Genomic DNA, 17026 nt, shown 5'->3' on the forward strand with positions numbered 1-17026 from the left:
GCTGGAGCCAAATGCATGGGCTGTCTCCCCACCTGCTCTATATTGGCAGGCAGTAGAGTCTATGGCTTAAAGGGGTGAGGAAGGCAACAGGAGCTAACTGTGAGTTGTCCCTGCCCACAGCAGGAGTCATCCCAGGTGAGCCATGGGACAAGGAAGTCCCTGAGAAGTTTCAGAAGGGACTGTTGGTACCTCTGTTTTTTCCTAGCATCTGATCTGGCCCACCCACTGCATTCCCTGCTGCTTTCTGCAAGACAAGGCTTCCCTGACTTGGCTACTCTATCTCCAGTGCTGCTGAAAAACAAAAGAGAGGGGAAGTCCCCAGGGAAGCTGGTGCTTGGGTATATTTTCACAGTCCACCAAGGGCAGACACTGAGAAATCCTTCATGGAGTGTGAGGCAAGGTTCAGTCAGGGATGCTCCAGCTCATGCAGTAACTGGGGAGAGAGGGAGATGTTTTCTGGCATGCAAATGAACTGTGCAACTCCACAGTCTCTACCTGTTGATCCAGCATCTCTTGCTTAGCACCTGCATACAGTTTTCCTTTAGTTTCACTGAACTTTCTTCCTCAGAGAAACACCAAGTTGGATGACACCTCACTAGCCTTCTCCTTCCTGGCATCATGAGGTGAAAGCAACCATCAGGGATCCTAGTCCATTTCCACTTGTTTCTCCTTGTCTGTCACCAGGGCTCCCTCCTGTCACAGGGTCTGGCAGTTCCTATGAGGAGGAAAAGGTACTGCCAGCCGGGCTCGGCATGGTGAAGTCCTCTGCCATCTGCCACTCTCTGAGCTGTTCATCCCTGTGTTTATCCAGTTCCCCAGCTAGCCCATGCCGAGTTTGCCCCATTCAAGAGACCATGTGGATGTTCTTCTGAGCTGAAACACCTGAGGGCACAGTGGAGAGGATGCCAGTGGCCTGAACCTGGTGAGCCTCTGAGAAGAGCAGCAGAGAGGTGTCACTGGTAGAGCATGAGTGAATGCTCTACACTGTACACCCTAGTGGTTTCACCAGCTGCATGCATCCCAGTAGTACCCCCCACACCCCTCTGGAGGACAATCTCAGTCCTGTCAGAAAAGGAATCCACCTTAGACAGGTTGATTCACAAGGCAGAGTGGGCAATGACACAGATGGTCTCAGTCCCTGACCACTCTTTGACTTTGCTCTGAAGCAGAGCTGCCAGAAGTCCTTGCCCTCACTAGGCTAAGACACCCAGGGCTCCCCAGCTAGGCCCCAGGTCCCAGGGAGAAACTAGCTCTGGAGGAACTTGGGCTACTGCCTGTCATCAAGGAAGGTGAAGGGAGAGGCCACTCTGACCCCAATCCTCAGCACCTCTTCTCCCTCATGCCTCCCTCTTTGGGCCACACTATATTCTTTCTTCCTTTCTATGTCAGTACATTGACTGTCCCTGGGCTTTTCACAGACATTTACCTGCCTCTCCCACCCCTCCCACCAGCTCTGCTGGGCCAGGCCTTGAGGGAGCCTTGCACACACACACCGCATGCACGCACTCACAGACATGTTCACAGACACACAAAACACACACACACTGATCTCTCACACACCTCCCATCCCCACCATAGTGATCACTGTGCCAGTCTGGAACACTTCCAAAAACACATGTGAGTGATCAGTCTGGCTGGAGCAGGCTCAGGATGCTGACAATCTCCTGTCCCTGCAGTCCCTCTGTGGAGGAAAGAGGGCTGAGGAAAGCAGCCAGGAAAGGGTGTCCTGGCCTGCTCTTTTTTTCCTGCCCCTCCTGGTCCCAGGATGAAAGGTCTTATGGGTAGGGATAGCGTGGGGCAGCTGAGACCCCCATCCCACTCTTGTCTTTGTGATGTTCAGAAGCATCCCCAACTCTTCTGCAGAGAGTAAGAGAAACTAACCACAGTGGGATTCACAGTTCCCTGCAGGAGAGTAGCTGGAAGCTGCAGGCATGGTTTAGCCCTTCAGAGAAAGGGATAAGGGAAGAGCTTCACTGCAAAGCCCATGAGAGCCCTCAGCAGGCAGAATGCTTGGACTGTTGTGGTGTCTTTCCTGGTCCTGCCTCTCACTGATGTTAACTGCTGTGCTCATAGTCACACACAGAGAAAAAGAGCCCTTACAGAGTCAGGGGGAAACAGCCATGGCTGGGGGAGAGAGGGAAGATACAAGGGACCTATGTGTGTCCTTCATACCTCATTCCTCCAGCTCTCAAGGATTTCAGAAGGAGAAAGGGAACTCTCAGCATTCCTCTGCCTTGCAAACACTCAAACTGCCATGCAACCTCAACATAGTTCTCTCCATGCAACCCCCTTCTCCACTCCCCAGACCCCACAAATCTTTTGCCAGTGTTCTCAGCCAGCCAATCCTTTCTCACAATCATGTCCTGCCCAACCCCAGTGTGTCTTATCCTCACTCACTACTTCCTCTTACATATCTCTGGGCAGCTACAAAAAGCAGGTCCCTGAAAGGATAGGGGCTTTTTACCCATGGTTCCCTGCTGGTTCTTCATGGCCATCCTGGCCCATATGGGTAAGTGAACTCAACTCACCCCTGAGCACCTACATTGATTCCACTGCTGCTGTCCCAGCTGTGTACCCAATTGCTGGCATTGCTCAATTCGCCAAAGCTTCCCGTGCTGAGGATGGGCAACAAAGGAGGTGGGCAGAAATCCTTGAATCTCCTGCAATGGCTGTCTATTTTTTCTTCTGTGCACAACCCCTCAGTAGTTCCTTTTCCAGACTCAAACTGCCCAGAAAGTTTCTTGCCTATAGGAGGGAGATTGGAAACTCACCTGCAGCTCTGGAGAGCATTTCCATCCCTTTTGCTACTCCCTAGTCTGTTCTGTTCCTTCTCACCTTCTTCTCTACCAACCCACAGTGCCTAGTTCACATTTTTCCATTTTTTTTCCTTCTCAGTGTTTCTTTTTCCCTTCCAGCACTGGCCCTGGAACAGTCCCCAGACACAGTGATAGAACAAGGCCAGTCCACGAATCTGAGCTGTTCCAAGAAGAAATCCACCAGCACAGCTATGCACTGGTACAGGTTGCCTTTGGGGAAGGACTCCAGACTAGTCCTAGTGGCTTCTGCAGTACAAGCTGGTAAAGCAACCATTGAGGAGGATCTCCGAAGCCATTTCAAGAGCAGTGAGATACAAGGAGACAAAATTACCCTCTTGATAGACCATGCCTTCCTCAATGACTCTGGCATGTATTACTGCGCTGAGAGTGAAACACAGTAGTTAGGCTGCTGAGGAAGCAGAGCACAAACCTCCCCCTGCACAAAAGGGGTCTGCTTTTCTTCTTGTTGGTGCTGCACAAGGCAGGATGATCCCTTTCCACTCACTACCTCCTCTGCTTCTTAGCCTTTCCTTCCTCCTCTTCTCAGACTCTGTGAGTTTATTTGTTCCGCTTTCTCTCCTTACCACCCCACTAGTCCCTGCCTCTGACTTAGTTTAACTCTCATTTATGTTATATTCACTTCTGCCAACCCTTCTTCCCCTCTCTGCCTCACTTTCTCTCCCCACCTTCTTTCTGCCTCTCTTCAACCTGCACTTAACAGACTTCCTCTCATTTAATTCCAGCCAACCCTGCTCATCATTCTCACTGTCAAACAGAAAGAATGTTCATATGAGAAATTCTTGGTGCACCTTCAGATGAAAGGCAAGGCCAGGCAGGTGGTATATTAGCCAGTAGCAAGTGGGAGCTGCCCACATGCTTCTTCCTGACAGCAACCTGTCCGAGGTTATCTGGTGGCCAAGGGATACACAGAGCACAGTACAGGCCTGAAGGCCACGTTGCACATGCAGAGCAGCTCAGCACAAGCCTGCGCCTACTCAAGTTAATTGTTTCGCAGATCACAAACTCCTCCAGGTCAGGATCGCTACCTTCCATCCCCTGAATCCCAAAGATATTACAGAAATTACAGATTATGCTAGCAAGCTGTGTACCTAATAGAAAGTTTCCTGTCAGGTTAGTGTTATCTCTATCATAACAAACACTAGTTTGCAGCACAGGCCTGCATGGGGCACTCCAGAAGGTTCCCACACTGCAGCTTCTTATGCTAACATACAGGATTCTCAAGCCCTCAAGCTCAACAGAGCAGGCATATCCTGTTTGAGGTCACTAACTCCTCAAACTCCATGTGTTTCGCAAGGCTCCTAGCACACTGCTCTGCCACCTACACAAATGGAAACCCTTCCCATGGACACATCAAGCACAGCCTCCTCTCAGCTGGAGTGCTGGGGGTGTCGTGGGGGTATTTCCTGTTGCCTGCACAATTTAGGACACACTCTATGTTCTTTTCTCCCTTTTCTTTTGAGGAATCTGGGGTCATTCCTGAACGTCCTGTAAGCAGTTTGTGGAAATTAATGCAATGGGACACACCCAGACCTGCAACAGAGGGTCTGGGAGCTGGAGGCATTGCTGTACCCTTCTGCTAAAAGGATGCAGGTGAACGTCTTCACTGCAAAGACCATGACAGCCTTGAAGAGTTGGATCACTCACTCTCTTGTAGGGCCAACTTTCCACTGCCATGCATCACTGGGCCCACAGCATGGTACAGATGTTCAGAGGCTCTCTCAGGCCTCTGACACACAGAGAGTGTGGTGTTCTTGTTGGTGCTGCACAAGGCAGGATGATCCCTTTCCACTCACTACCTCCTCTGCTTCTTAGCCTTTCCTTCCTCCTCTTCTCAGATTCTGTGAGTTTATTTGTCCTGCTTTCTCTCCTTACAGAGAGTGTGTCAGTGTACAGAAACTGAAAGCCTCACTGCCTGCAGTGATTTTCTGCAGCTGTGGCTTGGTGAAAAACACTGTGCTTCATGTAGAGAAGACAAGACTTTCTCCAGCTCTGTCCATCCTCATCCTGCTGCTCCTTCGTAGAATGCTGCAAAAAGGAGAGTATCATCTCTTCCCTGTCATGGAGAAGGTAAGTCTGTACCAGCATATCCCACAGTGAATACCCTTCTCCTCAGAAACTGATCTGTGGTGCAGTCTCCCAAGACTCAGACCCAGTGCAGGGCCAAAGGCAGCCTATTCTCTCCTTGAGATCTCCCTTTGGAGGAAGAGAACAGTTACGGAACTCCTCTCTGTCATGCTACAACAGACACCAGAATGACAGGTCAGCAACCTTTCCCATACCTGGGCAACATGATGAGCAGCACTGAGATAAGCAGAGAAGATTCCATATTGTAGCTTCAAGGTTGGGAGTCTGTGAGTATGACAGTGTCTAGAGAGACTTAGCTGAGGGGCACAGGCACAAACATGCATTCCCGACCTCTCTTTCTCTTCTCTTCATCTGATGCCTCCTTGTGCATCCCTGTGCAATGCACACACTCAGGCTGCCACACAGCCCCATCATGCTTTTGTGCTAACCCTTATCTCCCACTTACGCATGCACATGCACATACAGACAAAGCAAGAAGTCAGTGGAGCAGTGTACATGCACCTCATGCCTGCGTGCAGATGCCATTCTTCGCTGTTCCCAGCCAGCCAACTGCCTTCTCACATTTCAGGCTCTCTCTCACTGCCCTGCCCACCTGCAAAGAGACATGTCTCTTCCTCTTTTAACCTTTCCTCTTGTGCAGGTTTAACCCCTGCCGGGATCGGAGAGCACGTTGCCGTTGCCCCTCCCCCACCCGCGGCCAGTCGGGCTGGAAGTTAGGCACAGACCCCGGGCTAAAATAACAAGAAATTTAATACAACAGAGTGATAGAACAATCTGAACAACAACAGTAGCAATGATAATAACAATAAACAGCAATAACAGTGAATAAGACAAACGATATACAGTGAAATACCGCTAGCTGGTTTACGGACAAAAGGGTGCCCGCCAAAGAGCAAGGTAAAAAGGTTCCACCCCTGGACCTGACGTCAGCATGGTATGAATAACCCGGCTGGAGATCCCTTCCCCCTCTCTCTTTGCTGGGGGAAACCTGACCCTATCCCAGCTGAACCAGGACACCTCTTCACACTTCTATGTGCCTGTGCTGTCACCACAGGCAGGTTGCTGGAAGGAGGTGACCTTTCTCCATGGTTGTCCACCTGTTCATTGTGGCCATCCTGGCCCCTGTGGGTGAGTTTCCCTTCTGCTTGAACAGCTGTACTGCAGCTGCTGCTGCAGACTCAGCTGTGTGCACAGTTGCTGGAAGTGCCCCATTCCCCAAGGTTTCCAGAGGGAGGATGGGCAATGAACAAGATGAGCTCTCCCTCAGTCTCTTAACTCATAAATCTCTATGGAACTACAAATTTGGGCTTTTTTCAGTTCCATTTTAGTACTTCAGTTGAGAGGACTGAAGTATTTTTCATGACAAATTTGCTATTGTATTTGAAGCTGTTTTGTTTTTTTTCTCCTATGTGTCTCTCTCAGACAAAAAAGACACTGTCCCATAGCGTGCTGACATGCCTATGCCCCCCCATCCCATGTCATACTTCAAGGATGCGTTTCCCCTTCAATGCTTTTTGCTCCTCATGTCTCTTCCCTTCTCTTTCCAGGCCAAGCTCTTCAGCAATCATCAGACACAGTTGTGCAAATGGGAGACTCTGTGACTATGACCTGTTCTGAAAAGGAGAGTGTATTTGCAAGCATGTACTGGTACAAGTTGCCCATGGGGAAGGATGCTACTCTTCAGCTAGTTGTATACTCTGTCGAAGGTGGCATGGCAGAGATTGAGAAGGAATTCAGAAACCACTTTCAGAGTAATGGGACTAAGAGCAACCGCTTATCTGTGGAGATAGACCATGCCCTACTCAATGACTCAGGGACATATTTCTGTGCTAATCAAAACCCACAGTGACTCAAAAGCTGGAGCAGCATAGCACAAACCTTTCAATGCAAACAGGGATCTGCCCCCAGCACACACACAGCCCTGTCTGCATTTTCTCCTCTTGCCCTCCAGCCCTGTCTACCTAAGGAAAGTGGTGGTATCGTCTGTCTGTCTTCTGCCTGGTCTCTAATTTTTCTCCTTTCCCATCTCTGAATCACCTTTTGATCCTTCTTTCTTTTCGTACTCACTGCCTTACCTCATTTCTCTGCCATTCATAGAGTGTCTGTCATTTTTCTCCTCTGTTCTCCTTCTCTCTGTCCCCTTCTCCTTTCTTCTCTGTCCTCTCTCATACTTGTCCACCTCCTATTTCCTATATCCTCTTCCATTTCTTCTCCCTTTCAGCCTGTTACACTAATTCATGTGTAAGCAGCCTTGTTTCCTCCTCCACCAGCTGGAAAGCCAAGGCCAACCTAGAGATTAACGTGGCAAGGGATCCCAGAGCCAAGCACTCCTCTGTGTGTTCATGTGTCTATGAGATTTGAGGGTCTCCTGGGGTGGTTCACAAAGTAGTTTCTGAGAGTTACAGGTGCAGGTAACCTGGGGCTCAGCATGCTGCTGTGCAAGAGGGGCTTTGAGTTCCAGAGCACTGGCAGGACTATACCACTGAGCACTTCTATGGGCATGTTGGTCCTTTGGCCCCACCAGTCTCCATGGAATGGGCACGCTGCCATCCGCCAGGGTCCTCAAGTCACACCGTTACCCTATGCAATGTAGCCCAAGTCTTGATGGTATCTGGGGACAGAGCACAGTCCTGTAGGTGAGGAGCCCCATGTCACAGGGTGCTCTGTGGCAATAACCCACCAGATCTTTGGCTCTGCTAGACAGAATGGACCTGTCACAGCCAGGAGGGACATCATTCCCCCACCCTGCTCCACACTGGGGAGGCCACAGCTGTGGACCAGCACCACCTTACATCCCTAGGACAAGGGAGGTGGTTTCAGGGATCTTGGAGATAGTGAGCACCAAAACACAGGGAAAGTGGGGAGAGTTCTGAGTTTGTCCAGCCAGAAGATGTCAGGGGAGCATTAGTTACAGCCTCTCATTCCCCAGAGGGAGCTGAGGAAGGGTTAGAGATAGACTCTTCTTGGACATACCCAGGAAAGAACTGAAAGGTGAAGGGCACAAGATGGAACAGGGAAATTCTGCGGAAGCAGAGGGACAAATCCTTTGCGAGAGGAGTGGGGCAGACCTGGGACAGGGTCTGGTACTTGAAGGAGTGGTTTGCATCTGGGGAAACTTTTCAGACTGCCCTGGACCAGGCCCTGAGAGACTTGCTCCAGTTGAGAATTAACCCTTACCTGAGCAGAGGGCAGACTTGGATACCACCACCACACACATCCTCATGTACCTCGGTTAGCATTTGGTGTATTCCTCAGTGCAGTACAGCTTTCAAGAAGAGTGGGGGAATGTTTGGATGAGTGTGTCTTTGTGGTATTCACGTAGACTGCTGGTTCTTCATCAAAATCGTGCCAAGCAAGACAAATGTGTTTTAATCCTGTCTGGTGGAAGGAAGAGCAGGTAGAAAGTTACTCTCTGTGGAAGAAGAGTGTCCTCTGTCCCTTTTCCCCTACACAGACCATTTCATGGTTCAGGTGTTACAGGTGAACCCTTTTGCTGAAACCAGTTCTGGGTTTCTTAAAAAACACCTTTGATTTCAAAGAGATTCTAGTGAGGTCCCATCACACAGGGCTGCAGTCTTATATCAGGGCCCCAGGATTTGTCTAATATGACTGTCCTTAAGCCTTGATTTACACCCAGTGTTCCTTATTCCAACACCCAGAAAAGCTCAGCTCCCTTTCAGCCATTGGGGCTGCATTCCACTCTACCTGGGCTTCTCTGGACCTGACCAACCCAGCCTTGCTGCCCCTACCCCAACTTCCCTTTGTCCCTGTCCTGATCTGATATTGGGGAGGATTCTTAAATGATCCCAAGAATGAGATTAAGACACAAACGAGGACAGATGCCATACAACCTTGTGAACTTTATTTTGCATACAACTGGTAATAGCAATAGTACAGAGAGAAAAAGGAAGGAAAAGTCAGAATCCCTAAGCAAGAAAAACAGTAGACATGAAGCAAGATTAATTACCACCATCATGAATCCAGCGATGTACTGTTGACTCAATCCTGGTGCAGATGATGGTTCTCCAAGCTCCAATAGTGATGACAAGGCTGAGAACGAGGGAGAAAGAGAGGAGAGTCCCAAGAGAGGAGTACGCAGTCCTTTAACTCTCCCAGATTTCTCCAATAAGTCCACCCATTTCCACAGGGCTCATTGTCTCATGGTCCTCCATGCACGCATGGCCAGGTGTTCACAGTGGCCATGCTGACCTGCATGTCTTCGTGGTCCTCCATGTGCACATGCCCCAGCGTTCACGGTGGTCATGCCGGCCTGCATGTTTTCTTTGCCCCGACTTAACTTTGGGCAGATGTCGTGGTTTCACCTGGGACAGTTCCTCCCTATCCACAGGACACTGAGGCCAGGACGTGGTGGTGGTACAACAGTAATGCTTGAGACATACAGTCCAACACAGTCCTTTACAGTCCCTTGGTCAGGATGGGATAGGTGCCCTCTCTGTGCCCCTTGGGTCAGGAGGTGGAACCAAGGCCTGGGGTCTCTCCCACATGCCACTTATATCATGGCCATTCAAAGCATTGTTGACCATGATCCTGCTGCTGAACTTGTCTTTACCCTGGGAAGACAAATGGATGTCACCTTTTTCCCAGTATGAAGCAGGGGCTGGTCTATACCCCTGTCTGGGGCCAATAGCTGATTATTGGCCAAAACCTCTGCCCATGCAAGTCCCACCTGGAACTGAGTGCTCACCAGGTTATAGGGCACAGGTAGCTTTCCCAGAGAAGGAGAGGTCATAAACCACTCAGGTATTAATCACATAATCCCTCTGGGAAGTAATTCTTTTGGGATTAATCCTATTATCCCAATGAAAATAATTCTGTAATGCCATTGAGGAATAATGCCATAACCCTCCTGAAGTCAATCCCATAAACTCAGTGAGGATTAATCCTGTAATCCCAAATAGGAAAAAAGTCTGAAATCCCATTTGGGATTATTCCCAAACTACATATGGGCATTAAGCAGGTCACTGCAATGTGATTAAACCCATACCTGTAATTCTGTTTGTCTCAGAATTCCAGTGGAAAATAATCACATAATCCCTGGCAAGAGAGAAACCAGAAATAATCCTGACAGACACCATTCACATTTTTCCCTAAGGAAAATCACAGGGCTGCAAATGAGGTGGTCAGGATGACTTTAATCTTTGTGCAGTTTTGCATAGCAGATATAAAGAGTTAATTTTTCTGCACATAGCCCCAGTGACAACACACGACTGCCTTTTGGGGAACCCAGGCATCCAGACTCCCAGCTCCTCAGCCCAGACCAGATGGACAGTTTATTGCCTTGGATCTCATCTAAGAGGCTCCCAGTGGGCTCAGGAGAGCGCTTGTCAAGAGCACTAAAGCATCCCAGGAGTTTTGAAACAGAACAGGTATCCTTGTCCTTTCCCATCATCCTCTCCCCACACCCAGACACCTAGAGCACAGGGTTTTTATTTTACTTTCTTGGGTATTTCTGGAGTCTGGATACACCAGTTAGGACTTCACTGTGTCTCAAGTTCCCCCTGCCTCAGCTCAAGTCCTCAACTTTGGCCCAGCCCTGCTCTGAGAAGAGGGGAGAGTAAGATCCTCAAGGAGACTACTCTCTTTACCTCCCTGCTCCTTCCGTGTCTATGGTCTGTACCTCCCCACAGGCTCATTACTCTGCACATTCCCCAGGGACTGAGGCTCACCCCAGGCTGCCCTACCACGGCCCTGGGCTATGTATATTTTCACCTGGGCTTGGTGGAGAGGCCCTAGCCACACCTCATGGCCCTATCCAGCGATCTCAGCCTGGTGGGATGAAGAGACAAGATTGTTTGCTACTCAGCATGAAGAGAATGTGAAATCTGGGTTCAGAGCACACAGAAACTCTGAAGAGGAACACAGGGAGAAAAGCAGGTCTCCCACTACCACCTTCCACACTCAACCCAAGGAAAGGAGATGGGCCACAGCTGCATGCTGGCTGCCGACAGTCACCTTTCTGGTTCTGAGATCATTGTTCTAACAGCCTTCAGACTCCCCACATGGAAGTTCTTGCCATGCAATGGAAAGGGTGATGGGTGGGGGTGGACAGGTATGAGTGTGGGGGGTGTGCTTTACATGCTTGCCTAGGGTATGGAGGATCTTGACCTTTCCCCAGATCCACCCTCAGGGTACGTGGAGCTAGGACTTGGTGTCCCTGGATTGAGCATGATGGCTCACTGGATCACCTCTTCAGGGACTCCAGAGGTAAGCAGTAACAACAGACACCCTCTGTGGTGCAGTTCTCAGACACCCAGTGGGTAAACTGCCAACTACCACAAAAGCTCCTGTTATGAGGCAAGTTGTTGACTTTGCTCTCTCAGGTGACTTCCTGGAAGCACAAGATGTTTGACTTGAGTCCTAGGCTCTTAAGCCACTAAGGAGGCTCCTAAAACACTTTGAGCTTAGTGATATATGGTGAAGAGGAGTGTAAGGGCGACCATCTCTCCCTGTAACTAAAACTAGGCACATCAGCAAAAGAAACAGACCAGGCAGGTTCTCCGCCCCTAGGAAGGTGGGATTTGGGACAGTGAGGCCTCCTTCTGTGGCTCTGCAAGCACAGCACACAATGTCCCGCTCAGTCTCCAGGCAAAGACCACCTCTTACACATGGCAGATCCAAAGTCTCTGCTTCGATGCCCTGTCTCCTTCTGATGGTCTTGCAAAACATCACTGTCCCCCCTCTTCCATCCCTCCCTGCTCCCCCCTGTGGGAGACGACCCCAGATCCACAGCCATGGAAGATGGGCGAATATTTTTTTGCTAGACTCTAGGACAGACGTCCAGGTGAAGGCCCGATGGCCAGCCTATGGTTGATAGTGATAAGGCCCCAGCAGTGCAGAAGAAATGCCTCTTCTGCTCCACTTGACTTACCTACCAGAAAGCTCTCACGGCCTAGCACTCATGTCAAGAGCATGAGCAGCCACCAGAAGTACCCATAATGGGGAAGTTAACCAGAGAATGAAGTAAAACCAATACTAGTGGGTAAGATATCCAAACAAGGTACCAGGAAGAGCCCCGGTATATACAGGGGAAAAAAATCTCTGGAGGGACAACGAGAGTCTTGCTTCCTTTTTTGTAAAATCATGCTTGTTGGCTTAAAACCAGTTGAGGCTCCCTGCTTTTTAAAAAGACCATGCGTAAAATGGGTATATAGTTGGGAAAATTGAAGGCCCTCATGAAGCTCTCAGCTGGCCTGAGACCCTCCAACTGCACTGGATATCTTCCCTGATGCATTGTAACAGAAATCTGTGGGGAGAAAGAAACATTGACAGGTTATATCTCCTGCCCTATGCATGCATTAGCTATTAAATATGTGATTGTGTTTCATGAAATAGTTAAAATAGGCTTGTATATGGGCTTTTGCCTATTTAATAAACTGTCACCGATATACATACACCTGGGTCTTACTCCAGTGCAGTGGTTGTAACTGGTACATGACATTCCTTGCCTCATTTGTACAATGCCACAGGTCATCTATCCTCCAGCAGAGATGAAATGGTGAGCAGTGATGTAAGTTCTTTCCTCTGACTCATATATTTACTTTCAGCCATCCAGAGAGCTACAGGCAAGTATGAGCATCAAAACCTGCAGTAACACATCCTATGCTTTGGTTCAGATGGCTCTTTGCATGCAAGAGATTCTTCTGTGCAAGCTGGAAGTCTCTCAGCACACATACCTTTCTCTGGCATATTTTCACCTGTAAGAACCCAGATGCGACAGAGCTTTTGAACAGCTGCTTTCAAGTTCCTCCTCATCACAGAATCACAGAATCATTTCGGTTGAAAAAGACCTTGAAAATCATCCAGTCCAACCATTAACCTCACACTGACCATTCTCAACTCCACCAGATCCCTCAACACTGGGTCAACCCGACTCTTCAACCCCTCCAGGGATGGGGACTCCCCCCCCTGCCCTGGGCAGCCCATTCCAACGCCCAACAACCCCTTCTGCAAAGAAATACTTACTAAGAGCCAGTCTAACCCTGCCCTGGCGCAGCTTGAGGCCATTCCCTCTTGGTCTGGTGCTTGTTCCTTCTTTCAAGAGATTCATCCCCACCTCTCTGCACCCTCTTTTCAGGGTGGAGAGTGGGCCCCCTTGTAGAGGACCATGAGGTCTCCCCTCAGTCTCTTCTTCTCCAGACTAAACCCTCCCCACCAGCTACCCTAACCCTAACCCTAACCCTACCACCTAATACTGACCCTAACACTAATTCTAACCCTAAACATAAGCCTAACCCTAAACCTGAATCTATTCTGAACCCTAACTGTAAGCCTAACCCTACCACCTAAAATTTACCCTAATTCTAACCCCATCCCTAACCCCTAACCCTAAATCTAACCCAACCCCCTAAACCTAACCCTAACTCTAATAATTACCCTAACCCTAAGGTCCTAAACCAAAGCCTAACACTAACTCTAACTCTAACCCCAACTGTAAACATAAGGCCTAATCCCCTCCCTAGCCCTAAACCTAACCCTAAGCCCTAACCCTAATCCTGATTATATATAACCCTAATTATATATAACACAAACGCTAACCCTAAATTTAAGGCTCTAACCCTAACTTTAAACTTAACCCTAAACAACTCCCCAACCCTATCTTGAAATGTAAACCCTAGCCCTAACCCCCAACCTAAGGTCCTAAACCTAATCACATCTCTAACCCTAATCCTTACCCTACAGCCCTAACACTACCCCTAAACCTAACCCTAACCCAAACTGTAAGGCCCTAGAACTAACATTGATGCTAATGCTAAGGCTGTAAATATAACCCTAGACTTAGGCTGTAATTCTAACCATAACACTAAGGCCCCAAACGTAACCCTAACATTAACCCTGACACAAAGGTCCTAACAGTAAACCTAAACCTACACCTAACCCTAATCCTTATGCTAAGACTCTATCCCTAACACTAAACCTAACCCTAATCCAAAGGCCTTAAACCCAATCCTAACTGTAACGCTAAACATAACCCTAAACCTAGCCCTAAAATGTTAATACTGCCCTAACTGTAATCCTAAACCTAAACCCAACAATAATCCTAATCTAACCCTAACACTAACACTAAGAACAAACACTAACCCTAGCCCCTAACTGAACCTCTAACTCTAACACTAACCCTTAACTCCTAACATTAAGACCCTAAACCTAACTCTGTTAACCTTAAACCTACCCTTAACCCTAATCCCAACCCTAACCCTAAAACCCTAACCCTATACATAAACCAAACCCTAACCATAATCCTGAATCCATAAAACTAACCCAAACATTAAACCTAAACCTAAACCTAACAAGAACCCCTAACCCTAACGCCTTAAAACTAACCCTAACCATAGCACTAAACCTAAAACTAACTCTATCCCTATCCCTAATCCTAACCATAATATGAAGTCCCTAAACCTTAACCTAAGGCCCTAACCCTAATTCTAATCCTAAATATAACCTTAAACCTGGTCTTAATCATAACCACAAGGCTCTAAGGTTAACCCTTACCTGAACCCTAAACTCCTAATCCTAACCTGAACCCTAAACCACTCATCCTAACCTGAACCTTAAGGACCTACCTCTAATCCTAAACCTAAGGCCCTAACCCTAACCCTATACTTAACCCTAAAATTAACCCTAACCCTGACCCTATTCCTAACCCTAAACCTAACACTAACACTATCCATAGCCCTAAATGTAACTCTAGCCCTAATTTTAACTCTAAGTCCCAAAGCTTAACCCTAAGGCCCTAACCCTAACACTAATGCCCTAACTCTAACACTAAATCCTTAAACCTAACCTTAATGCTGACATAATCCTAACCCTTATTTTAACTCTAACCCTCACTTTAATGACCTAAACCTAACACTAAACCTAAGACACTAACACTAAATCTAACCTAACACTTAGACCTTAACCCTAACGGTTAGTCCCTAAACCTAATCCTAAATTTAAGGATATAACCCTAACTCAGTCCTAAATACCTAATATTGACCATAACCCTAAGACCCTAACCTTAAACCTAAGGCCCTAACTCAAACACTAACCCTAAGGCCATAACCCTAACCCTTACTCTAACTATAAACCTCACCCAAAGGCCCTAAGCACTACAATTAGTGTTACTAAACCTAAGGCCCTAACACTAAACTTAGCCTCTTAGACCATAACTTTAACATTAAGACACTAACCCTAACCCTGACCTTACCCCTAAACCTTAACCCTAAACCTAAGGCCCTAACCCTAAGGCCCTAACCCTAAGGCCGTAACCCTAATACTCTCACCCTCAGGCCCTAAACCTAACACTAAATCTAAGGCCCTAACACTAAATTTAATCTAACAGATCGTAACCCTGACCCTAATCCTAAACCCTAACTGTAAGGCCCTAACTCTAAGTCTAATCATAAATCAAGCCTTAAGAAACTAACCCTAACCATAACCTTAATGCTAAACCTATTCTGACCAACATTTGCCCCTCAGTGGTCGGGCAAGCACAGAGCCCCTGTGTTTGTGAACCTGTGAAAGGATAGCCAACAGAAGGTGAAGGCCAGCAATAGCTTACAGTCCAGACCACTTCCTCGTGGCTCTGCTCTTCCCTAGTCATGTAACACTTACCCTTGCCAGAGTGCTTAGCCGAATGAAAAACCCGCCGGCAACTGCTCTTACACAGATGTGGCTGTTTCTGAAAACTGTTTCTAGCTGTCAATTCTCTTTGGCAGCCCTGTTACAGCCCCACCAATGCTGCAGATCTGTGCTTCCTCCACCACTTAACACTCACCCTCATAAGAGCCAGCAACAAAACATAAACTCACCACTTAGGACTTCAACACAGAAGCGGCCTTCGCTGAAAGCTGTTGATAGCTCTGACCTTTCCTTGACTATCCTTGTACAGGCCCAGCAACATCAGGGCTGTGCAATTGCTTAGACAACTAAATGTCCTCTCAGTCTTTCTCAGTCTAGGTAGATCTCAGCTCCCGAAGTGTAACCATCTAGCAACTGCTGCCATACAGAATGTGCCAGGACTAAAAGCTCTTTCTGGCCTTCACCATCCGTTGGCTATCCTTGCACAACCGCAACAATACTGGGGATCTGCGCTTGCTCTACCACTTAACGTTCATCCTTGCAAGAGCCAGCATCAAAATGTAAAAACACCATCTAGGACTTCAACACAGATGTGGCCTGGGCTAAAAGCTGTTGATAGCAATTACCATCCTTTGGCTGTCCTTTCACAGGCCTAATTAGTTGTTAACAAATAATTTTTACCATCATCAGAGCACAGCAAGAAAAGGGTCACGAACCAGCTAGTGTTCATACACAGAAGTGTTCAGGAATGAAAGCTGTTTCTGGAACTCACCCTCCCATGGCTGCCCATTCACAGTCTCAACAACATGCAGGATCTGCGATTGTTTTGACATCTAATGATCTCCATTACTTGCTGCCTCCCTCTTACACAGACCTAATAAAAAACAGAGAAAAATTCCAGGTAAGGCTCCCACACAGCAGTGGACTGGACTGAAACCTGTTTCTGGCCCACACCTTGCCTTGGCAGCTTATTCACAGCCCCAGCAAAAACAGGGTTCTGTATTTGCTCTAACAGCTAAGCATCACCATCATCAGAAAACATCAAGGAAACAAATGGACAGCAGCCAGAGAGGTCTCCAACCGAAGTGGTCAGCACTGAAAAGTGTTGCTTGCCCCCACCTTCCCTGGCAGTTCGTTTTACATCCTCATCAAAAGCAGGGCTCTGTTTTTGCTCTAAAACCTAGTCATCACAATGGTCAGAGCCCAGCAAGCAATCGCAGAGCCGCCAACAAGCGGGTCCTCATAGAAATGCCCAGGACTGAAAGCTGTTGCTGGCCTGCACCTTCCCTTGGCAGACCGTTTCAAAACCCCACCCACACAGGCTCTATGCTTGCTCCACTGGCTAACCCTCACTCTCTCCAATGCACATTAACAAAAGGTACTGTGTATGCCTACTACACAGAAGTGGCCAGAACTGAAAGCTGTTCCTGCCCTCACCTTCCCATGGCAGCCCATTCACAGCTGCATAAACATGGGGGATCTGCACTTCACCTAAAGATTTCCATCACCTGCTGATTCCCTCC

General features: G+C 48.1%; 1 gene segment (V, D, J or C); it reads left to right on the forward strand.

Annotated features, from left to right (window-relative positions):
* The first annotated feature begins 2466 nt into the window (after positions 1-2466).
* The window catches only part of LOC141957911 (T-cell receptor beta-2 chain C region-like), a 78345-nt gene continuing 63785 nt past the window's right edge, over positions 2467-17026 (forward strand). Inside the window, 2 exon segments of the C gene segment in view lie at positions 2467-2509; positions 6470-6754. Coding sequence covers positions 2467-2509; positions 6470-6754 — 328 coding nt within the window.

Source organism: Athene noctua, chromosome 1 (genome assembly GCF_965140245.1).
Source record: "Athene noctua chromosome 1, bAthNoc1.hap1.1, whole genome shotgun sequence".
In the NCBI taxonomy this organism is placed as follows: domain Eukaryota; kingdom Metazoa; phylum Chordata; class Aves; order Strigiformes; family Strigidae; genus Athene; species Athene noctua.